The following is a 16,979-nucleotide window of genomic DNA, read 5'->3' as shown; positions in this document are numbered from 1 at the left end:
AGCCCACGGGAGTTTATCCCGTGAATAAATTTGTATATTTTTTTATTAATGATAAGTGAACCGAAACTAAACACATTGGTAATTTTTTCTCATTAATTGCGAAGATAAGTTTTTAGTTCAGTAATAAAATCAGGCTATTGAATGTTTGCAGGATGGCGTGGCGCGTGGAAATATCAACTTTTTCGTTAGTTGAATACATCGCACACGAACGTAAATTATAATACGGAAGTCAAAGCGATAATATTCAAATTAATTTAATATGACATTATTTTGTTGTAGGGAGTTATTTTGGTTGCATAAAGTTAGGAGTTCTTTAGAAGACTTTTAATTTTTATCACGTAAAAGTAGACATAGGATATTCCTATAGAAAATCCCTGTGTCTACTTCTACATGAAGATCCCTGTATATGGTTGAACCATAGCGACCACGGATAAAGATTATCACAGTTGAATGCGGGCAAGTATTCAAATTCGGAATGCACCCAAAACTTGCGCGTCGGCGTCATTCAATGGGCGGTAAAAAGTAATAATAGAGGTTATGTTTAATTTTCCTATTTCGACTCATTTGTTCGTTCTTTTGTGATACATTCCATTACATTTTCAGAAATACCTATATAATAAAACTGTAAGAAGAAAAATGTGGAACGACAGTGCATTCGGTATAAACTTTATAATTTACGCAATGCTTTCAATTAAAACGCCGAATTTTTTTAGGTGACAGTACAAATGCAGGAACAGGATTTTTCAATGCAGGAAATGATGCAGATAATGCACAACCAAAAACCAAAGGGGTAAATAAGTAGTTTGTATTTAACAATTCGTCACTTGATTATTTCTTTTCTGAGTACGGGGTGATACTCCGTTGTTTATCGTTGTACCAAAGTACAGTTTGACTTTTACCCTTGTAAATGCTTTTTGTGAATAACACTGTACAGTACAAATTTAATTCCAGCAAGTTCGCCGTCTACAAAGTGTTGTCCCTGTATGTGTTCGCCAGATTAGAGATCATCCTGAAGAAGAGTTTAAGTTATTTGGCATGCAGACCCAGATTGTAAGTGTATAAATGATAATGATTAAGTAGTTAAACAGTAGATAATCAAATAAGTGTTCAGTTCTTGGTTCAAATGTTGGCTCAATAACAAAGTCTGGTCAGGTATATTGTTTGTTTTCCAAACGGTCTGCTAGAGGGTCTGCTATTATACTATGGTACTAATTTTTTGATTTGTTGCAGCTAACATTAGTAGCAATTCTTAAACACTATGATGTACAATCAACCAAAGCCACTTATGAATTGGAGGACCACACAGGAAGGATAAAAGCGATACTTTGGCTCGAAAATGATAATGTATGTAATTTTAATTTTTATTTTAATTTGTGTAGTCATTGACATTATTCTGGTCTCAGAAAATTTATACGGACAGTGCCCAAGATACCTATAGCCATATTAAGAGATACTTTTTATGCTTGTCAACCTACTGCGGACTGCCATAGTGGACAAGTGTCCATTTGGTATCTTGATTTGACATGTAGGTAGGAGGAATTTTTGGTCCAGCATTTAGGCATTAATCATTTTTGAGATAAAAATAAAAAATGTCAAAAATGGCTAAATTTGGGTACATGACAAGAATTTTATTTAGGTAATATTAAAAAATAAAATAATATATAGGGTGTTCCATTTAAAATAAACAGATTGGTATAACCGAAAACATCCTGTACATAAAGGAAAAAGCGAGGGAAAAAGAAAGTAACTATAATATGCTTATTAATACAATGCAACATAATTTTTTTTACGTTAGTTATAGTTTATGAGTTATGACCATGATGTATACCTCATGTTGGACGACGCTATTATGATCCAGGATTTTTTTCTTTGTCGCAAAAATACGATAACCTGCGTCAACAATGTTGCAATTTTGCCTTGGTGGTCGCAAAATGCTGTTATGACCACTGTCTCTGTTCGTCCGCCTAAGGCCTTAACTCTCACCTTAACTACTCCTACAGTTTCCAAGATATTTAGTTCGTTCTTTTTGCATTCGGTAGCGTATAGCTCTGGCATCTCAACCTAGAAAAATCTTGACGATGAATTTACGCATGCGTACACTGCGCAATGTTAACTTTTTTATTTGCAGATATTTTTTTGAAAGTTTAACCAAAGATCTATCTCTTCTAGTACAAAGACAGTCATTTCAATCATCGCAGGTATCCTCTCACTGCAAAACTGGTCGCATGCGAGGTGTACACAAATTATGCTATTATATTTTCATCTTTATCTAGCCCAAGCGAAGAAAAAGACATAAGTTTTGCGGTGGGCGGCTACCTGCGACTGTTTTTACACTAGAAGACGTATAGTAAAGGCAAATGTATCACATATTTTAAACATTAAGTGAGCACATGTGCAGACTGCGCAATACTAAGTTTATTATAACTTTATAAGAATGTTTATTCCTTAACTTATTTTCGACACGTCAGCGAATCTCACTCGTCCGTGGTAAACCCTAAATTTTTTTATTACTATGCTGGAATTGCTTGTATATAAACGGCCAGTCAACACAGATATAGAAATCAAGAGAAGCGGAAAAGAGGCAGAGAAGTAAAATTTCTCTGGTAAAAGGGTAAAATTGTTAGTTTTGATATTCATACAAAATGTGACTTGGGACATTGCATCAATGGTAATACTTTGTGTAAAGTAATGCAAAGTGTCTATAGTCAATAAGTGATGTCATAAAAGTCAAAATATTTCTACAGGTACTTTGGAGGAGATTGTAACACCCAAACCCCCCGTCCCATGAGTGCGCCCCTGGTATTTTGAACATCTGATTGTTTTGTTGCTTCGAATAGGTAGATTTTGTTTGTTTTTTAAAAATACATCAGTCTAATTGATTAAAATGTAAAAGCTGTTGATATAATTTTTATCTTATTTTCAATCTTATGCTGTCATAGATCGTTGAAAAGAGAATTATAATTCTGTTAAGTAATCTAAAAATCCAATATGGCGCCCATTTAACTTTACGTAAATGTCATAAATGTTCCTCAAAAGTGACCATCTTGAATTTTTTTTGACATCCAAATTAAGCCTAGCAAAGACAGTACCTTTCACTATAAAACTTTTTTGTATCTCGTATACTTTCAATGATATATGACATTCAAAAAAATGACCGACTTTAGTTTCTTGGAAATTACGTCGGACCTATTCGACATTTTGAACTTTCACAAGTAAATTTTAAATAAGCATCTAAAACTACAAAACATTGCTCATTTAACCATTTCTCTATCTTTAATAATAAGAAAGTTACCTATGCAATCCCCCATCGATCTGGAACACACTGTATAGTATAGTACAAAAATTTGAAATGTTATATTGATCATCTGTGAAACAACAATTTATTGTATGATTTTAGACCTCTGCCCCAAACTTACCATTAGTTAAAGAAGGCTGCTATTTGAAAATTTATGGATCATTACGTGTGCAGGAGGGTGAAAAAATTCTAATGGTACTTCGGATGTATCCAGTGGACCACATCAACGAAATTACCACGCATCTTCTCAATGTTATACGCACACGTCTTCAAGCCGAAGCTGTGAGCAAAGGACCGGTAAATTTGATGAAAGATTGTTAATAGATGTGGTTTCGACATATGATTTTATAGGGTCCTCTTGCTAGCATTAAGAAAAATAATCCCGGTGCAGAGCTGGCAAATTCTATGAGTCTTATGAGCGATATGGATATCAGTAACTCAACTCGTCCAAACTTCACACCTTTACAGGAAAAGTTGTACAATATCCTAAAGGCGGATAATTCACTTCAAGGTTTACACCGAACAGTTGTATGCCAGTCGTTTCCTCCTAGTTTACATCGTGAAGTTAAGTAAGTGTAGTTTAACCTGGTGACATTTCTGTTTTTTTTTTGTTAATCAATGTTTGTTGTGTTATGTGGCTTGAACGAAAGTTCTATAAACAACTTAATTCTGTTTAAATGTTTTTTAATCTCAAATTTTCATTCACACTTTTTTTGTTGCAGTGCTGCGCTGGAAAACTTGATCAATGAAGGACATGCATACTCCACAATCGACAATGATCATTTTAAAATAACTGATACCATGTAATAAAATACCTTCGCTTTATACATCGAGTTACAATATTTTCTTACACGTTCCCTATGTTTTTGGAAAGGATAGGCTAAGTTTCTAGTTTCTTAAATATTTATACTTCTGTACATAACACTTAGAATTGTACCTACACGTTGAAATAAATTTGCGCAAATTGTGAATTTCTTCTTTAGTAGGTATTGAATGAAATCCAGTGCATGTTGTGCATTTCAGTCTTCAAAGGAAGAGTAACAGTTGGTCAATATCGGGTTTACATGCATGATCAAATTAACCTAAAAATGTTGTGTCTGTTCTGAAGGAGATTTGTTTGTGCGACTCCCAGATTATACATGTTGCTTGTATTCCCACACTTACTGAAACCAAGAGATAGATATACAGTGAGTTTTTTTTAAATGCGAACATAGGAGTTTGCATGCAATGTAATTTCCCTATGTTCGATTTTTAAAAAAACACATCAATCTATGGGGTGTGCGCGGTTCACATTCCCAAATCGCGCAACTTGTGTGACTATGAACAGCAACTGATGAAGAGCACTCGGTAAGATTTTTTTTAGGAAGCCATGTGAGGCCATAGCAACATTAGGAAACATTTTTCTTAAACTTACGATAACTTGACCTCACAGGCCACGCACTGACACCACAACTCATTGTGAACCAACCTTCAATTATTTGTAGGTCATGTGCACCTGGTATTGTACTAATTTGATCTATTCAATACATAAACGAAGAAAATAAGAAAATAAATAGCGAAAACAACTACAATAAATGTTCAAAGTGTCCTCTTTGACATTCTAAGCAATAACTTAACCGATTTCGTAATTAAATTGGACGGCGGTATTTTTAAAAATGTGACAGCCGTCAATCATTGTATCTACTACTCATTTGAACTACTCAATAGATTGATGTGTTTTTTTTTAAATCGAACATAGGGAAATTACATTGCATGCAAACTTCTATGTTCGCATTTAAAAAAAATTCACTGTATGTATGTACTGTTAATTAATGTGGAAGAGGTGTAACCAAAGGGTCCTTTTTAAGGGGCGTGTCCCTTAGTAGCAGTTAGGGGGATACTCATACGCGCACCTGAATGATCATAAAGCGACTCCTGTTCGTGAACATGTGAAGAAAGGTGATGAAAAATGTGGAAAAGGGGGAGAAGGAAATTGAAGACACTTGAATGAGGGCGGTATGATGAAAGGAAGCGTAAAGTAGTAATTAATGATCGCAAAGGGCTTTTAAGTTAACTTTGGTGTTTTTACCCTCATACATTATAAAGAAATGGTGTTCATAGTACAATAAAAATAACAATTTATTTACACTCGAGCCAATAATATATTACATGTAGATATAAGTAAATCACAATTCAAATAGTTAAATAGCTCAATAAATTGGGCCGTCATCTAAATTATCATCTTCATCCTCATACGCTTCTCCATTATCAAAATAATTGTTTGCATAATCTGTTCCATCATCCATATCCTCATCCTCATAATTCTCTTGAACTTCCTCCTCTTCCTCATCAGGTTCTGCCTCTTCTTTTACCGAGACATCCATTGCCTTCTCAGTCTTTTCCTCAAGCTTTTCCAATTGGTTTAGCCTACAAAACAAAGAAAATAGGAATTCCACCTCCCTAGAACGTTACTCACCTAAAATTAACGTCAACCGTTTTAGATTCCTTCAATTTCATTCTTTTGGCGATTAATTTTGGTCGCAATTCTGTCGGTAACATGTTCCAGTCAAACTTTTCTTTTACTGATGGTAATTGAGCTATTAACTTGTCGATTTCTTGTTGCCGTTTATCCAACCGATCTTTTGACTGAGGTATCCTAAGGTATGCTCCAGAGCTCTGCATTTGATCTAATATGTTTTGCCTTAATATTAATAAATAATCCAATTCCAAAGATTCCTGTAGCGGCACTGGTTTCCTGTTTAGCGGAGGGAATAAAGGTGGAGGTTCTCGAATTGGGCCTGGTAAGTTTTCATTGGAAGTGATACCAATAGCGTTTAATTGTTCTCGATTGAACGACCCTGTGTTACCGCCACGTCCACCTCTACCTCGACCACGACCAGCCATTGTTTAGTTAGTAATTTGCAATTTATTTAAATTATCGCCTAACGCTGTGACTTCAGTTGCTTGTTGCGTAAATGTTTCCTGCAAACAAAAGTAAAAAAATTGCTGATAACAGAATTGACTTACCAAATCATATATTACTTTAACAATTAGAGAACAACTGGGGCAAGTTGCTACTTCTTCACCTGCTAGTAATTCCTCCTAAAATGTCATCGCTTACTAACCTACACAGACACAGACATTCCGAAATACCTACCTTAGAAATACAAAACCTATCACCACACGGACATGGATAATAGTACATTTCCTCTTCTTCGTCGTACTCAAAGTCTTCTATTTCAATTTCGTCGTGAAAAACAGACATTTCTCAAATTTGGCAAGAGCATGATAAAAATGTGTACAGGTTATGTCTACATGCGCAATAGAAGAAACCAAGGTTGCCACGCCCTACAATAGAAACCCTCCGACAGTGTTTACATAGTTCTTGAAAGTACTTATTGCTCGAGAAAAACTGTTGATGCATACTCTCATTATGCTTACATCTTTATTGTTTACTAAACTTTGTATTCAGTCAGCATCACATGTTAGCAAACACTTCGATATGCAAATTTTAAGAGGTAGATAGAATATTTTTATAAACATGACGCCATTGCAATTTTTATCAAAGCATGCAACTTGTAATAACGTTCCTTGATGATACTTAAATTTTGAACTTTTTGCAGATATGTAAATTTAAAAGCTCTTATTGCATTGGTGGATCCATCTTTATTTTGGATTTTTATTTTGAATTAGGTAAACGCTCATGACGGGGAAAACGAATACGTGGCTAACGAAGCTGCTATGATCCTGTAATTACACAGAATACTGAATTAATTTGATATCATCAAATTATGACCACATTTATAAATTAAAAACTCCTAGAATATTAAACTTTCTTCAAGGAACGAGAAATTGGTTTCGTATAACATGCAATAAACGTTTTCGCACAATAAGTTCAGACATTGTTACATAACGGCGTCATCGTGGCACATTAGGATGAAAAACGAAATAATTTTTGGTTGGGGTTCGTATATCTCCCATCACGTAATTGTGTGTTGGTTTTATTCAATGGTTTAATTAAACGTAAAATTGTCCGAATTCATGCGTGCTTTAGTGTACAGGCAAGGCAAGGAACTGCGTACTAGAAATATAGAAGAGAATCTTCTTCAATCTTATACTGTACCTACGAGCTGTTTGTTTACACTTACAGTATCAATACATCTGATTTTTATTTCCACGTTATCTAAATTAAATCTGTATCATCCATCACTTTTAACACTTCATTCTCATTCGCATTTTTCAGCTCACATTTTTCTCTAAATATTCTGTGATAAAGCTCTTGTTAATAAATACGGTACCGTGTTTTCTAATGGCGGGTCATCTTCTAAAAAGGCGATACAATAGCTATTTTTCTACAACTGTCAAAAAAACCTGCCATTTTCTGACGAATTTCGAAACGCGAAGTACTAGATTTTTAAACTGTTAATTAATAAGTAAGGTTGCTCTTGACAACGTGCGCGAAATCGTCAACAGTGAAAAAAAGTATTTCGCGCACGTGACAAAGTTGAACTTAAACAGCAAATTTAATTAACAATCGGTTCAGTTGTAGAAAAAATATTGTATATAACGCTAGCGCGAAGTTATTTCGCGCATTTGACTGATATTTTAACTCGGCTTCGCCTCGTCAAAATACCTTCAGTCTCAATGCGCGAAATTGAACTTCGCGCTCTTGTTATATAAATAACTATTGTGTATTAAGAGCGCAAAATGATATATTGTTGATTGAAAGAGACAGTTGACGCGCGACGAAGGAGCGCGGCATAATCTCTTGAAATCGACAATCAATTTGCGCTCGAATTACACACAAGGTTTTTTCTACAATCGAGCAGTTCACATATTTCCAAAAATTTAAATTTTTCACTCAAATCATTTTAATCTTATGCCCAAATGAAAGATGTCATTTACTCGTTGTCATTGGATACTCTGAGCATTGAATTTATAACTATCAGAAGCGCGGATCCCATATAACAGTTTGTGACCATGTGCCAACTGGCCGCCGCTAGGAGCAGTTCGATCGTTTGAAAGTCCGTGGGCGATCGAAAGTGGAGCGTTACATTGACATTAGATGGCAGCATTACAAACCATTTATTTTGACCATTCGAATATTTTCCTTTTTAATCGTCAGATGTCAGGAACTCCGGATGTTTTTTGTGTTATCATTGGAATGGTTTTATAAATAGGATTGGAATGTTCTAAAAATAGATCCCTTAAGAAGCATTGCGTAAATTTGTAATGTAAATAATAATACATTTAGACGAACGAAGCTTGCAGTCCTTGTCCTTGAAGGAATGCAATTTCATACATTCTATTCACAGGCAGTAAAATAGGCAGGTTCCACATTTTTACTGAAAGCGGGAGATTTTGTTATTAAAAAACGATCAAAAAAATTTTAAGGCAAAATATTGTCCGTTGCAAGCAGGCAGCTACATCATTTCCACATTCACATTTGATAACTAAATTTCGCGAATCAGCTTTTTTTATAACCATGCAGCATTGTGCACAAATAAATCGGTCCCAGTTTACGTGAATTCGTATACCTACTAGAGCTGAGCGATAAATGAAATTGTTATCGATTTATCGATAAGTCTGTTCAGTCTGATAATTATCGATTAATCATTAATTGATAACTATCGATAATTATCGATAACTTTAATCACTTATCGTTAACTTTCGATAATAATCGACAATTATCGATAAATCGTAAGGCTAATTTTCGATAATGATCGATAACGTTTGATAATTATCGATAACTTTTTATAATTATCGATAACTTTTGAAAATAATTAATAATGATTGTTAGCTGCTGATAATAATCGATTATTATTGCCACGAAAATTGTCTATCTCTGATATTTATCGATTAATAAATAAGTAGCGGAAATTATCAAGAGAAAACTATCGATACTTTTTCATAAATCTCATCGATATATATTCTCAATCGATATATTACATCATCCATGCGTACACTCGCTAACATTTTTGTTTTTTTGGTATTGATATTGCGAGAGATAATTTAAATAAAACAGGATCTTTTGATGCTCAAGTTGTCTGAAATCAAAGGTGATCAAGTGGACGATAATCCTCAAAAATGAGTACAGCAGTAGGTTGTGAATTGTGATCATATGGCAACTCAACAATGCTCTTACATCGCTTTTGTTGGAAGTAAACTGGTGTACCTAAACATTGAAAAGTTTATGTCGTTAAAAATTCTCTCGATAATTATCTATCTTAATAGTTTAGTTGTGAGATTAATCGATAGATTATCGGTAATTATAGGTTTATCGACCAATCCTTTAACATTTTCGATAAATTACACCGGTCTACAGCATTTTTGCGCATGGGACATATATACCTTATTTTTATTGCTTCTATAGCCACAAATAAGAATTAGAACAAAAAATGGTTATGTATTTGTTTTTGTGTGAAAAAAATGCAAAAAACCAAAAAATAAAAATACCTATAGAATCCTACTTACATAGGCATGATTTATTAAATGGTAACGTTTCTACATTTATAATTTGTTTATCTTAGAGTCTAAATGTTTAAAAATGGAACAGTTTTGCTGTTTTTGTCATGTTCAACTGAATCTGATCTTCCATCATGCTTCCAACTTCCTGGCCTTGGGAAGGTGCCTAAGTTCCATTGTCTCGAGAAAGTGTTGTCCTTATTCCAAATAAGCTCCCATATTATCCTTAAATTGATCTAAATGAGAATGTAACCTGTGCATCTTTATTCTTTAGAGACATTCTATATCCCATGATACAAAACCAAATCCTGTCAGCTCGTCATAATTTTCAGCTCTATGGTTTCCCAGGAAACACTGAACGGGAAACCATGGACTATTGCCTTAAAACTGTTCCAGGATTTTTTTTCCTCTTTGCTAAGTAACCGCGGAAAAATATCACCCTCCATTTTTCTTTTTTTTTTAGGGAAAACAAAGATTCCAGCTTTAATTTTCGCCCCTGAAAGCTTTCAATCAAATCGCTGTAACTTTTGTAAAAGCAAATATTTTCGATGTCTTAATCGCACTTTTTATTTATTTTTGCTTATTATAGTCAGAATATATATTGTGTAAATCCCATGCGCAAAAAATTCTTTTTTTGTTGACCGGTCGACCATTTTTTTTAAATTTATCGATTGACTATCTATTAATCGATAATTATCGATAAGTTATCGATTAACCATTGAGAACAAATTTCAAACGTCAGAATTTAAAAGAAAAGAGGTTAACGACCTTTTTATTTTGTATCAAAATTGCCAGGTGTGACGTGTGATCCTAGATCAGGGGTCGGCAACCTGCGGCTCTTTTGATACCTATAAAGTTGCGGCTCTCCGTATTTATCTAAAGAAATTAGTTCATTTGTTCGAAATTCGCCTTTTTAATTAATCTTATTTTGTATCAAAAGTATACTTGCAGCAAATAATTATCTAATTTTTGACACTTGTTTACTTTCTGGTATTCTTTTGTTTTTTTTATTATAGCCAGCCTACTCCGATGTATAAACACGTAATTAATTAATGAGTAGGTACTTTTGTGAAAAATATTGAATAACCTAAACACTGCGGAGTTTAAGCACAGGGCACCCCTTATAAACATTTAAGAGAAGACAAAAGCGAATAGCGAAATAAAATAGTGGTAGTTCCATTTGAAAAAGAATAGTTATAGCACTTTGAACAAACGGCATTGAAACAACCAAATATTCAGGATGTTCTATTTAAAAAGATCAGTTATTAATTGACATCGTAAAAATGGAACACCCTGTACATTCAAAAATAATTTCTGTAGATCCGCAACCACCAATATTTTTACCAGGTATCTATCAGCTATGTAGGAAAAACCGACGGACTGTTGCAGGACCCTGTATATAGCCAAAAACTATAATATTGAATCAAAAATTATTTGTGGCTCTTTAAGAATTGGGAAATTTTGTAAATTGTAATTTTTAGCTCTTCCGTTTCAATAGGTTGCCGACCCCTGTCCTAGGTAGTTTAACCGGTGGCAACGGTTTAACCGACACACACAAAAATTAAGAATAGATAGGTAGGTACATTTAATTTCTGTTACAGTGATCAAGGATGCCTGCGTATTTTTTGCTTTCCTGTTCAAATGTAATTCAATCTTCCTTAAGGAATGTTAAGTAAGGTCACGATTCATGAAAGGAAGAATGTTTATCTTACGTCATTCAACATCCTGTGTGCCACATAAATGCCTTATAAGTGCGTTTCTTGGGTATCTAGAATTCTGTATACAACAATTACAAATCGAGATAGTGGGTTCATTACAGATTCCTGTATAATAATTAACAAAGGTAAAAACTGACATTATTATTCATCTTTCTCGATGGTAGAGACATCTACGTCTTGTAATTTAAACTATTGAAAACAGTCACATATCCTGCCATTTAACCTGCGCTTCTGATAGTTATAAATTCAATGCTCTGAGCAATGCATATCTGATTTATAGTTAATAATTGGGAGAGCGAGCGTTTTTTCTATTTTGTCGCTTAAGTGACATTCCTCGAAAAAGATGACGTTTGCGTTGTCAAATACGAGCGCAAATGCCTACTTTGGATATCGATTGTAGAAAAAATGAATTTATAGAAATGACGTACATCCAGTTGACCGCAATCATCCAGTCTGTTTTTTACTGCAGTAATGATCACGTTTGGGAAGATACCCAGACAGTCCAAGGCCTTCTTAGCATGGCTTCTTGGCAAATCAGGGTCTTCCAATAAGTTTCTAAAACTGAGTAGAAGTCACATTAGGAAGGGGACCGGTGTCCTCACGGGCCACTGAATGATTTAACTACCACGTGCACAACATGGTGTTGTATGAGAGCCCTCGTGCAGGTTCTGTGGCGAGGCAGATGAAACTATCGAGTGTGTGGTCTCACTGTGACGCTCTGATCAGAGACATCAGTTCCTTAGTGACCGTTACCTGGAACCGGGGAGGGATAGAGTAACCAAACGGGGCTAAACATGATCTTATCCTTTATTGAGAGGATCGGGCTCTACACCTACTGTTGCCCGGACCGGCTTCCCTTATGAATAGAATACAATACCCATTTTCACTTTTTAAGGTGGCGTTTTAAATTCTGCTATAAAATTAACAAATATATCGCCATACTGGTTTAAACTATTTGTCAACTGCTAACGGACTAAATATGGCGGGACAGACCAAGATGGCGGACATAAAAATAATAGCTTCAACAAGTTTCAAACACGTTCCATCCCAACATTACAATTCAATTACACATAAAGTAGAAGCCACAATACTAAAAGATGTTTCAATCGAACTTTGATGAAATTTGTCATGCTCTTCGCTCCTTCAAAAAAATCATATAACAGATTACAGAATTATGAAAATGTTACTACAACACTTATGTTGGTACATGGTTTTTAAGTTTATCAAAACGTACTAAATGGCAAATAGGTATTTGTACAACTAGAGAAGAAACGCTCATGTCGTGTCAAACTTTGAACTCGAATTTGAAAAACACTTTCTTCTCAAGTTTTACACATATTTTTTTCTGAAACTACAATAAAAAAGGATCGTATGCAATAATGAAGTTTGGCACTTAGCAATCTAGATACCAGTATGTTTCAATTTTAACATTTCCTCACTAGAGAGGAAAATCGCATTTTATTCACCCATTTTAGAGACGAAAGTAGTTGTTTCTGAAGTATAGTTTCAGAAAAAAATAATTATTCATTAGAAATTAAATTACACAACCATTGAGACCTGTTAAACTATATTTAATTATTGTTGCCTGCATAACTGACCGTTCGACTTTTGATTCGTCACGTTCCTCGTAGGGAAATTTTGCCACTGTCTTATAGGTAGGTAGGTACATGTACGTACACACATTTTAGACTTACGATTAATGAATTCCCTAATCTACGTGCAATTTTAGCAGTTCAGTTTGACACCAATTTCTGGTTTTACCTGTGTGTAATAGCATCTATACGTGCGAGTTTACATAAATAATGTGAGAGGTAGGTAACCATATTCAACGTCACCACAAAATAGGCACAACTCACTATATATAGCAAACGCAAGCAGTTTTCGCTCAGAGTGAATTCGAAGTAACAGTTAAAATGGCTCATTTTACAATCGTGGCAATTGCTTTATGTTCCATTTGCGTGGCGTCATTTGCCGAAAATGAAGGTAAAGGTTGCAATTAACATAACCACATGTGAATACTTATTGATTTTTGAATAGAAATATTAGAGTCGCGATCGTACATTTGCAATCTTCCTCCTACCTCAGGATTCTGTAGGGCTCGTTTATATAGATGGGTTTACAGTCCGGTAATGAAGAAATGTGTCAACTTTGACTACGGTGGGTGCGCTGGAAATGAAAATAATTTTGAGACCTTCGAGGAATGCATGTCGTTTTGTTCAGGTAATTTTATTAAACCTTCAGTTGCTTACAAAAACAAGGCGTAAGTATACATCTTCAATAACTTGTCTATGAAAAGGTGTTAGTTTGATTACCTATACCCCTATATATAGTATAGTAGGTTGTTGTTTCTGATGTTTTGCTATTACAGGGATTTAGAGGACGATATTGCAAATAAACAGTGACAAACTATCAATCAATCTTCATTTATGAAAAAAAAAGTTCAATAAAGTCTGACGACGCCGTTCATCAACTGAAGAAATTGATTATGGATAAGTTCACATTTTATTAACATTTCTGTGTGCCAATTGTGATAATGTACTTAAGTAATTAGGTTAGCAAATTTGTACAATTATACTTAATTTAATCATTAAAGTGTAAATATATCAATGGTTTCCATTTTTGACTATACTTTTCTACAAAAAAAGAGTATCTATTCATAAGTTCTCCTTTGTATCGCATTGCCACTTCAATAGTTGACATACAGCTGAAAATGTTCTCAAAACAACGAATGTAAAAAAATCGCCCAAAAAGTAAGGGTAAGCAGGCTGTGAGCACATGAATGTTGTGGTTGAAACTGAAACAATTGCAAATGGGTCTGTTGATTCATTTATTTCTGGTAAGCTCTTTTACTTATTCAATTATGATATTACCATTGAATATCAATGATATTACGTAGCATTATATTGACATTGTTTATTCTTTTAAGGCTCCTCCTCTTCTCGGTTCTTCCTGTTTTTCTTTATTTTTGTACCTGAATATTGCAATCTATATCGATATCATTTGACAATTTGACATCGAATTGGGATAGCAACGCCTTTTACATGGAACTGCCATTTTGAGTATCACGTGACATTGTTACATTGACCTACTTACAAATTATTACACATACAATATTACACATATTCAAAAAAATTCTCAATTTAGTCTGCTCAATATCATTTTCTTACCGTACCAAAACTGAAACTGAGAAATTGTCTTTGTTGAATAGTAAACAGTGCGAGGCGAAGCCGAGCTATGCACCGCTACAAATCAGAGCGGGCCATTTTTTAACCGAAATAGCTTTTGTTTTGACATCGCCAATGGATATATTTCTTGCAGACGTCTCAATCGCTCTTTGTGAGTACCCTCTTCTGACAATCCGTTCTTGAGGTATAAGGGAATATACCCGATCACGATAAGAGGTCGAGGAGGAGGGCTATGGTTGGTAGAAATTAATTCCTTTCGTTGGGACCTTTCATTAGAGTACCATGAAGGATAAAACTAACGCAAGCTTAAATTTATTACATTTTGTTTTTTGACCTCAGATTTGAAATCAGCGACCTCAAATTATCCTTAAAACATTACTTGCATGCCGTCCTTGAAATAAAAAAATATATTTTTAGTCAGAAACAGATTTTTTCTTAAATAGCCGCCATATTGGTTCCACATGGTGGGGGAAGGGGGTGCTGCGGGCCAAATCGATCTATTGGACATAAAAATCGACCATGCCAAACTGCATGCTTTCTGAGTTTTCTGTGTACCGGTTAGACTATGTACTTAACCCCCAGGTTCTACGCTAACTTCACACTACCAGAGCACGGAAATATAGTCAACCCGGCAACGTTTAAAAATGGCCACCCGAATGACTATTCCCTCTAAAACTAAACAAGATCTCGCTTAAATTTGAAATGTGGCACGTGATAAAACATCTAAGGCAGGGCCCCCTTACGTTAGTTGTAAACAACGCTTTGACCTGAAGTACAGTAGGGAAGGAACGTAAAATAAAACACTGAAATTGTGAAAAGTTTGTTTAATAATGATCGCTATTATTATGATTGTAAAAGCTCGGAAATTTAAGTCGAAATAAATTACATTGCAAAAATAAACTTTGAAAATAGAAATAGGCTGGGAAAAAAAAGAACCAATAAAAAAACCAGCCGTCAAATTAATATTAAATTGTGTAGTAAAATTAATTGTTTGTAATGATGTGAATGCGTAAAATAAAATTATAACATCACAAAAAGTAGCATGTAGACTTCAAGAGGTAAAATATAGGTTAAAAACAAGTTTTGGGAATTATGGATCAGGTAAGCAGGTACCGAGATTCTAAGAAAGGGTGAAATATACAGTATGTGACTCATCTTTGGTGCAATAAAGTCCTTTAGTTAGAAGCAAGATGGAAAATTACATGGCCTTGTAGGCAAATTTGACTAAAAACGAGATATGGGGAAATTAAGAATCGTAACTCATTTATCACACATGTATTCTAAACTGAAGAGCTTTGATTAGCGTAATCCCGCTCCGGCAAGATTGGTAACCCGCCCCTGGTTTCGGGGTTTCGAGCCTACAGTTGAATGTCGAAGACAATCACGGAATTAGGTGTTGAAACGCACAACAAATATAAAATGTGGCATACAAAACACAAATACGATATAAAGAAATGCAAAAATTCACGACGCGTTCACCACCGCCATTCAAAACAAGATGCCAAACGTCACCCCCGTTCGTGCTTTCTAGATGGCGCAAATGGCTTTCCCCTCCTAAAAATTGCGTGGTTGCATCGTCGTAAGTTGTATACGCAGGGTGGAACCTTTAAAGATTAATTCGTAGGAAAACATTTAATTATTGTTGAATTGTAAACTAGGTTATTGAAGTTACGTTACATTTATTCTTGCCACTTTATATAGAGGGCTCGTTTCCAAACCAACCGATCTTAACCGATCTTAGCAAACATGGTCTCGTTTAACAGCGCTTCATCTTTTATACCTGGTAATTTTACGGTCGTCACTAGAAGGCGCTAAAATACTCGATATTTTTCAGTATAAATCTAAAATCTGTATCTTATATTATTTTATATTATACTGGAGATATTGGCCAAACTATATGATATATGAATTCTTTGTTTTACTGGCGATTTTATCATATTGGATAATTTTAATGCTTAATGTTTATTATACTTTTAACAAGAACACAAAATGCCTGTTAAACTAGAACTATCTCCTTGTATACTCTTTCATTTATCACATTTGAACCCGAAATAACGCATTTAAATTTAAAGAACAAGTGACGCTTGGAAAAGTAAACAATTGAATTAAAGATTCATAAGAACCTTAAGACGCTTAAAACGCTGCCCATCATTTTCAATTGCAATGCACTTCGCAAGTTTCTGCCCAGTGAATAAAACGGGAGTTTCAAATTTCGGCCCTCGAAATAATTTGAAGAGCTTCTTCCTCGACTTCTTTTTTCCTCCTTGTGTTCCCTGGTTATGTCGTTGATTCGTCTCCACAGATAAAAATTTAAGACTGTGAGGTCCGGTGACCTAG

General features: G+C 34.7%; 3 protein-coding genes and 1 long non-coding RNA gene across 5 annotated transcripts; 2 read left to right on the top strand and 2 right to left on the bottom strand.

The window, feature by feature from the left end:
• The first annotated feature begins 498 nt into the window (after positions 1-498).
• On the top strand, positions 499-4,266 carry LOC116160279 (replication protein A 32 kDa subunit). Its single transcript, XM_031473452.1, has 7 exons — positions 499-658; positions 714-790; positions 952-1,050; positions 1,231-1,344; positions 3,398-3,592; positions 3,647-3,864; positions 4,018-4,266. Exons 1-7 carry the CDS (start codon positions 637-639, stop codon positions 4,100-4,102), a joined length of 810 nt encoding a protein of 269 aa, XP_031329312.1. The 5' UTR covers positions 499-636; the 3' UTR covers positions 4,103-4,266.
• Positions 3,963-4,743, bottom strand: LOC116160280. The gene is made up of 2 exons (XR_004143175.1): positions 4,710-4,743; positions 3,963-4,458 (listed from the first exon to the last, which is right to left on the bottom strand). It is a non-coding gene; the product is annotated as an uncharacterized LOC116160280 (long non-coding RNA).
• Positions 4,744-5,395: 652 nt separating this feature from the next.
• LOC116159710 (DPH3 homolog) lies at positions 5,396-6,616 on the bottom strand. 2 transcript variants are annotated; one of them, XM_031472756.1, is made up of 3 exons: positions 6,302-6,376; positions 5,751-6,256; positions 5,396-5,701 (listed from the first exon to the last, which is right to left on the bottom strand). In XM_031472756.1, the coding sequence occupies exons 2-3, from the start codon at positions 6,176-6,178 to the stop codon at positions 5,485-5,487; spliced, it is 645 nt and encodes a 214-aa protein (XP_031328616.1). In that variant the 5' UTR covers positions 6,179-6,256; positions 6,302-6,376; the 3' UTR covers positions 5,396-5,484. The 2 variants fall into 2 exon arrangements, with proteins under 2 accessions (XP_031328616.1, XP_031328617.1); XM_031472757.1 differs by lacking the exon at positions 5,396-5,701 and adding an exon at positions 6,432-6,616 and having other exon boundaries at positions 6,141-6,256.
• Positions 6,617-13,352: 6,736 nt separating this feature from the next.
• On the top strand, positions 13,353-13,950 carry LOC116165015 (hemolymph trypsin inhibitor B-like). The gene is made up of 3 exons (XM_031479317.1): positions 13,353-13,440; positions 13,495-13,677; positions 13,826-13,950. Exons 1-3 carry the CDS (start codon positions 13,371-13,373, stop codon positions 13,831-13,833), a joined length of 261 nt encoding a protein of 86 aa, XP_031335177.1. The 5' UTR covers positions 13,353-13,370; the 3' UTR covers positions 13,834-13,950.
• The last annotated feature ends 3,029 nt before the right edge of the window (positions 13,951-16,979 follow it).

The sequence above is a fragment of the Photinus pyralis genome, unplaced genomic scaffold (genome assembly GCF_008802855.1).
Source record: "Photinus pyralis isolate 1611_PpyrPB1 unplaced genomic scaffold, Ppyr1.3 Ppyr1.4_LG1, whole genome shotgun sequence".
Classification (NCBI taxonomy): Eukaryota; Metazoa; Arthropoda; class Insecta; order Coleoptera; family Lampyridae; genus Photinus; species Photinus pyralis.
The sequence above is the reverse complement of the archived record's forward strand: the minus strand, read 5'-3'. Positions and strand labels throughout refer to the sequence as shown.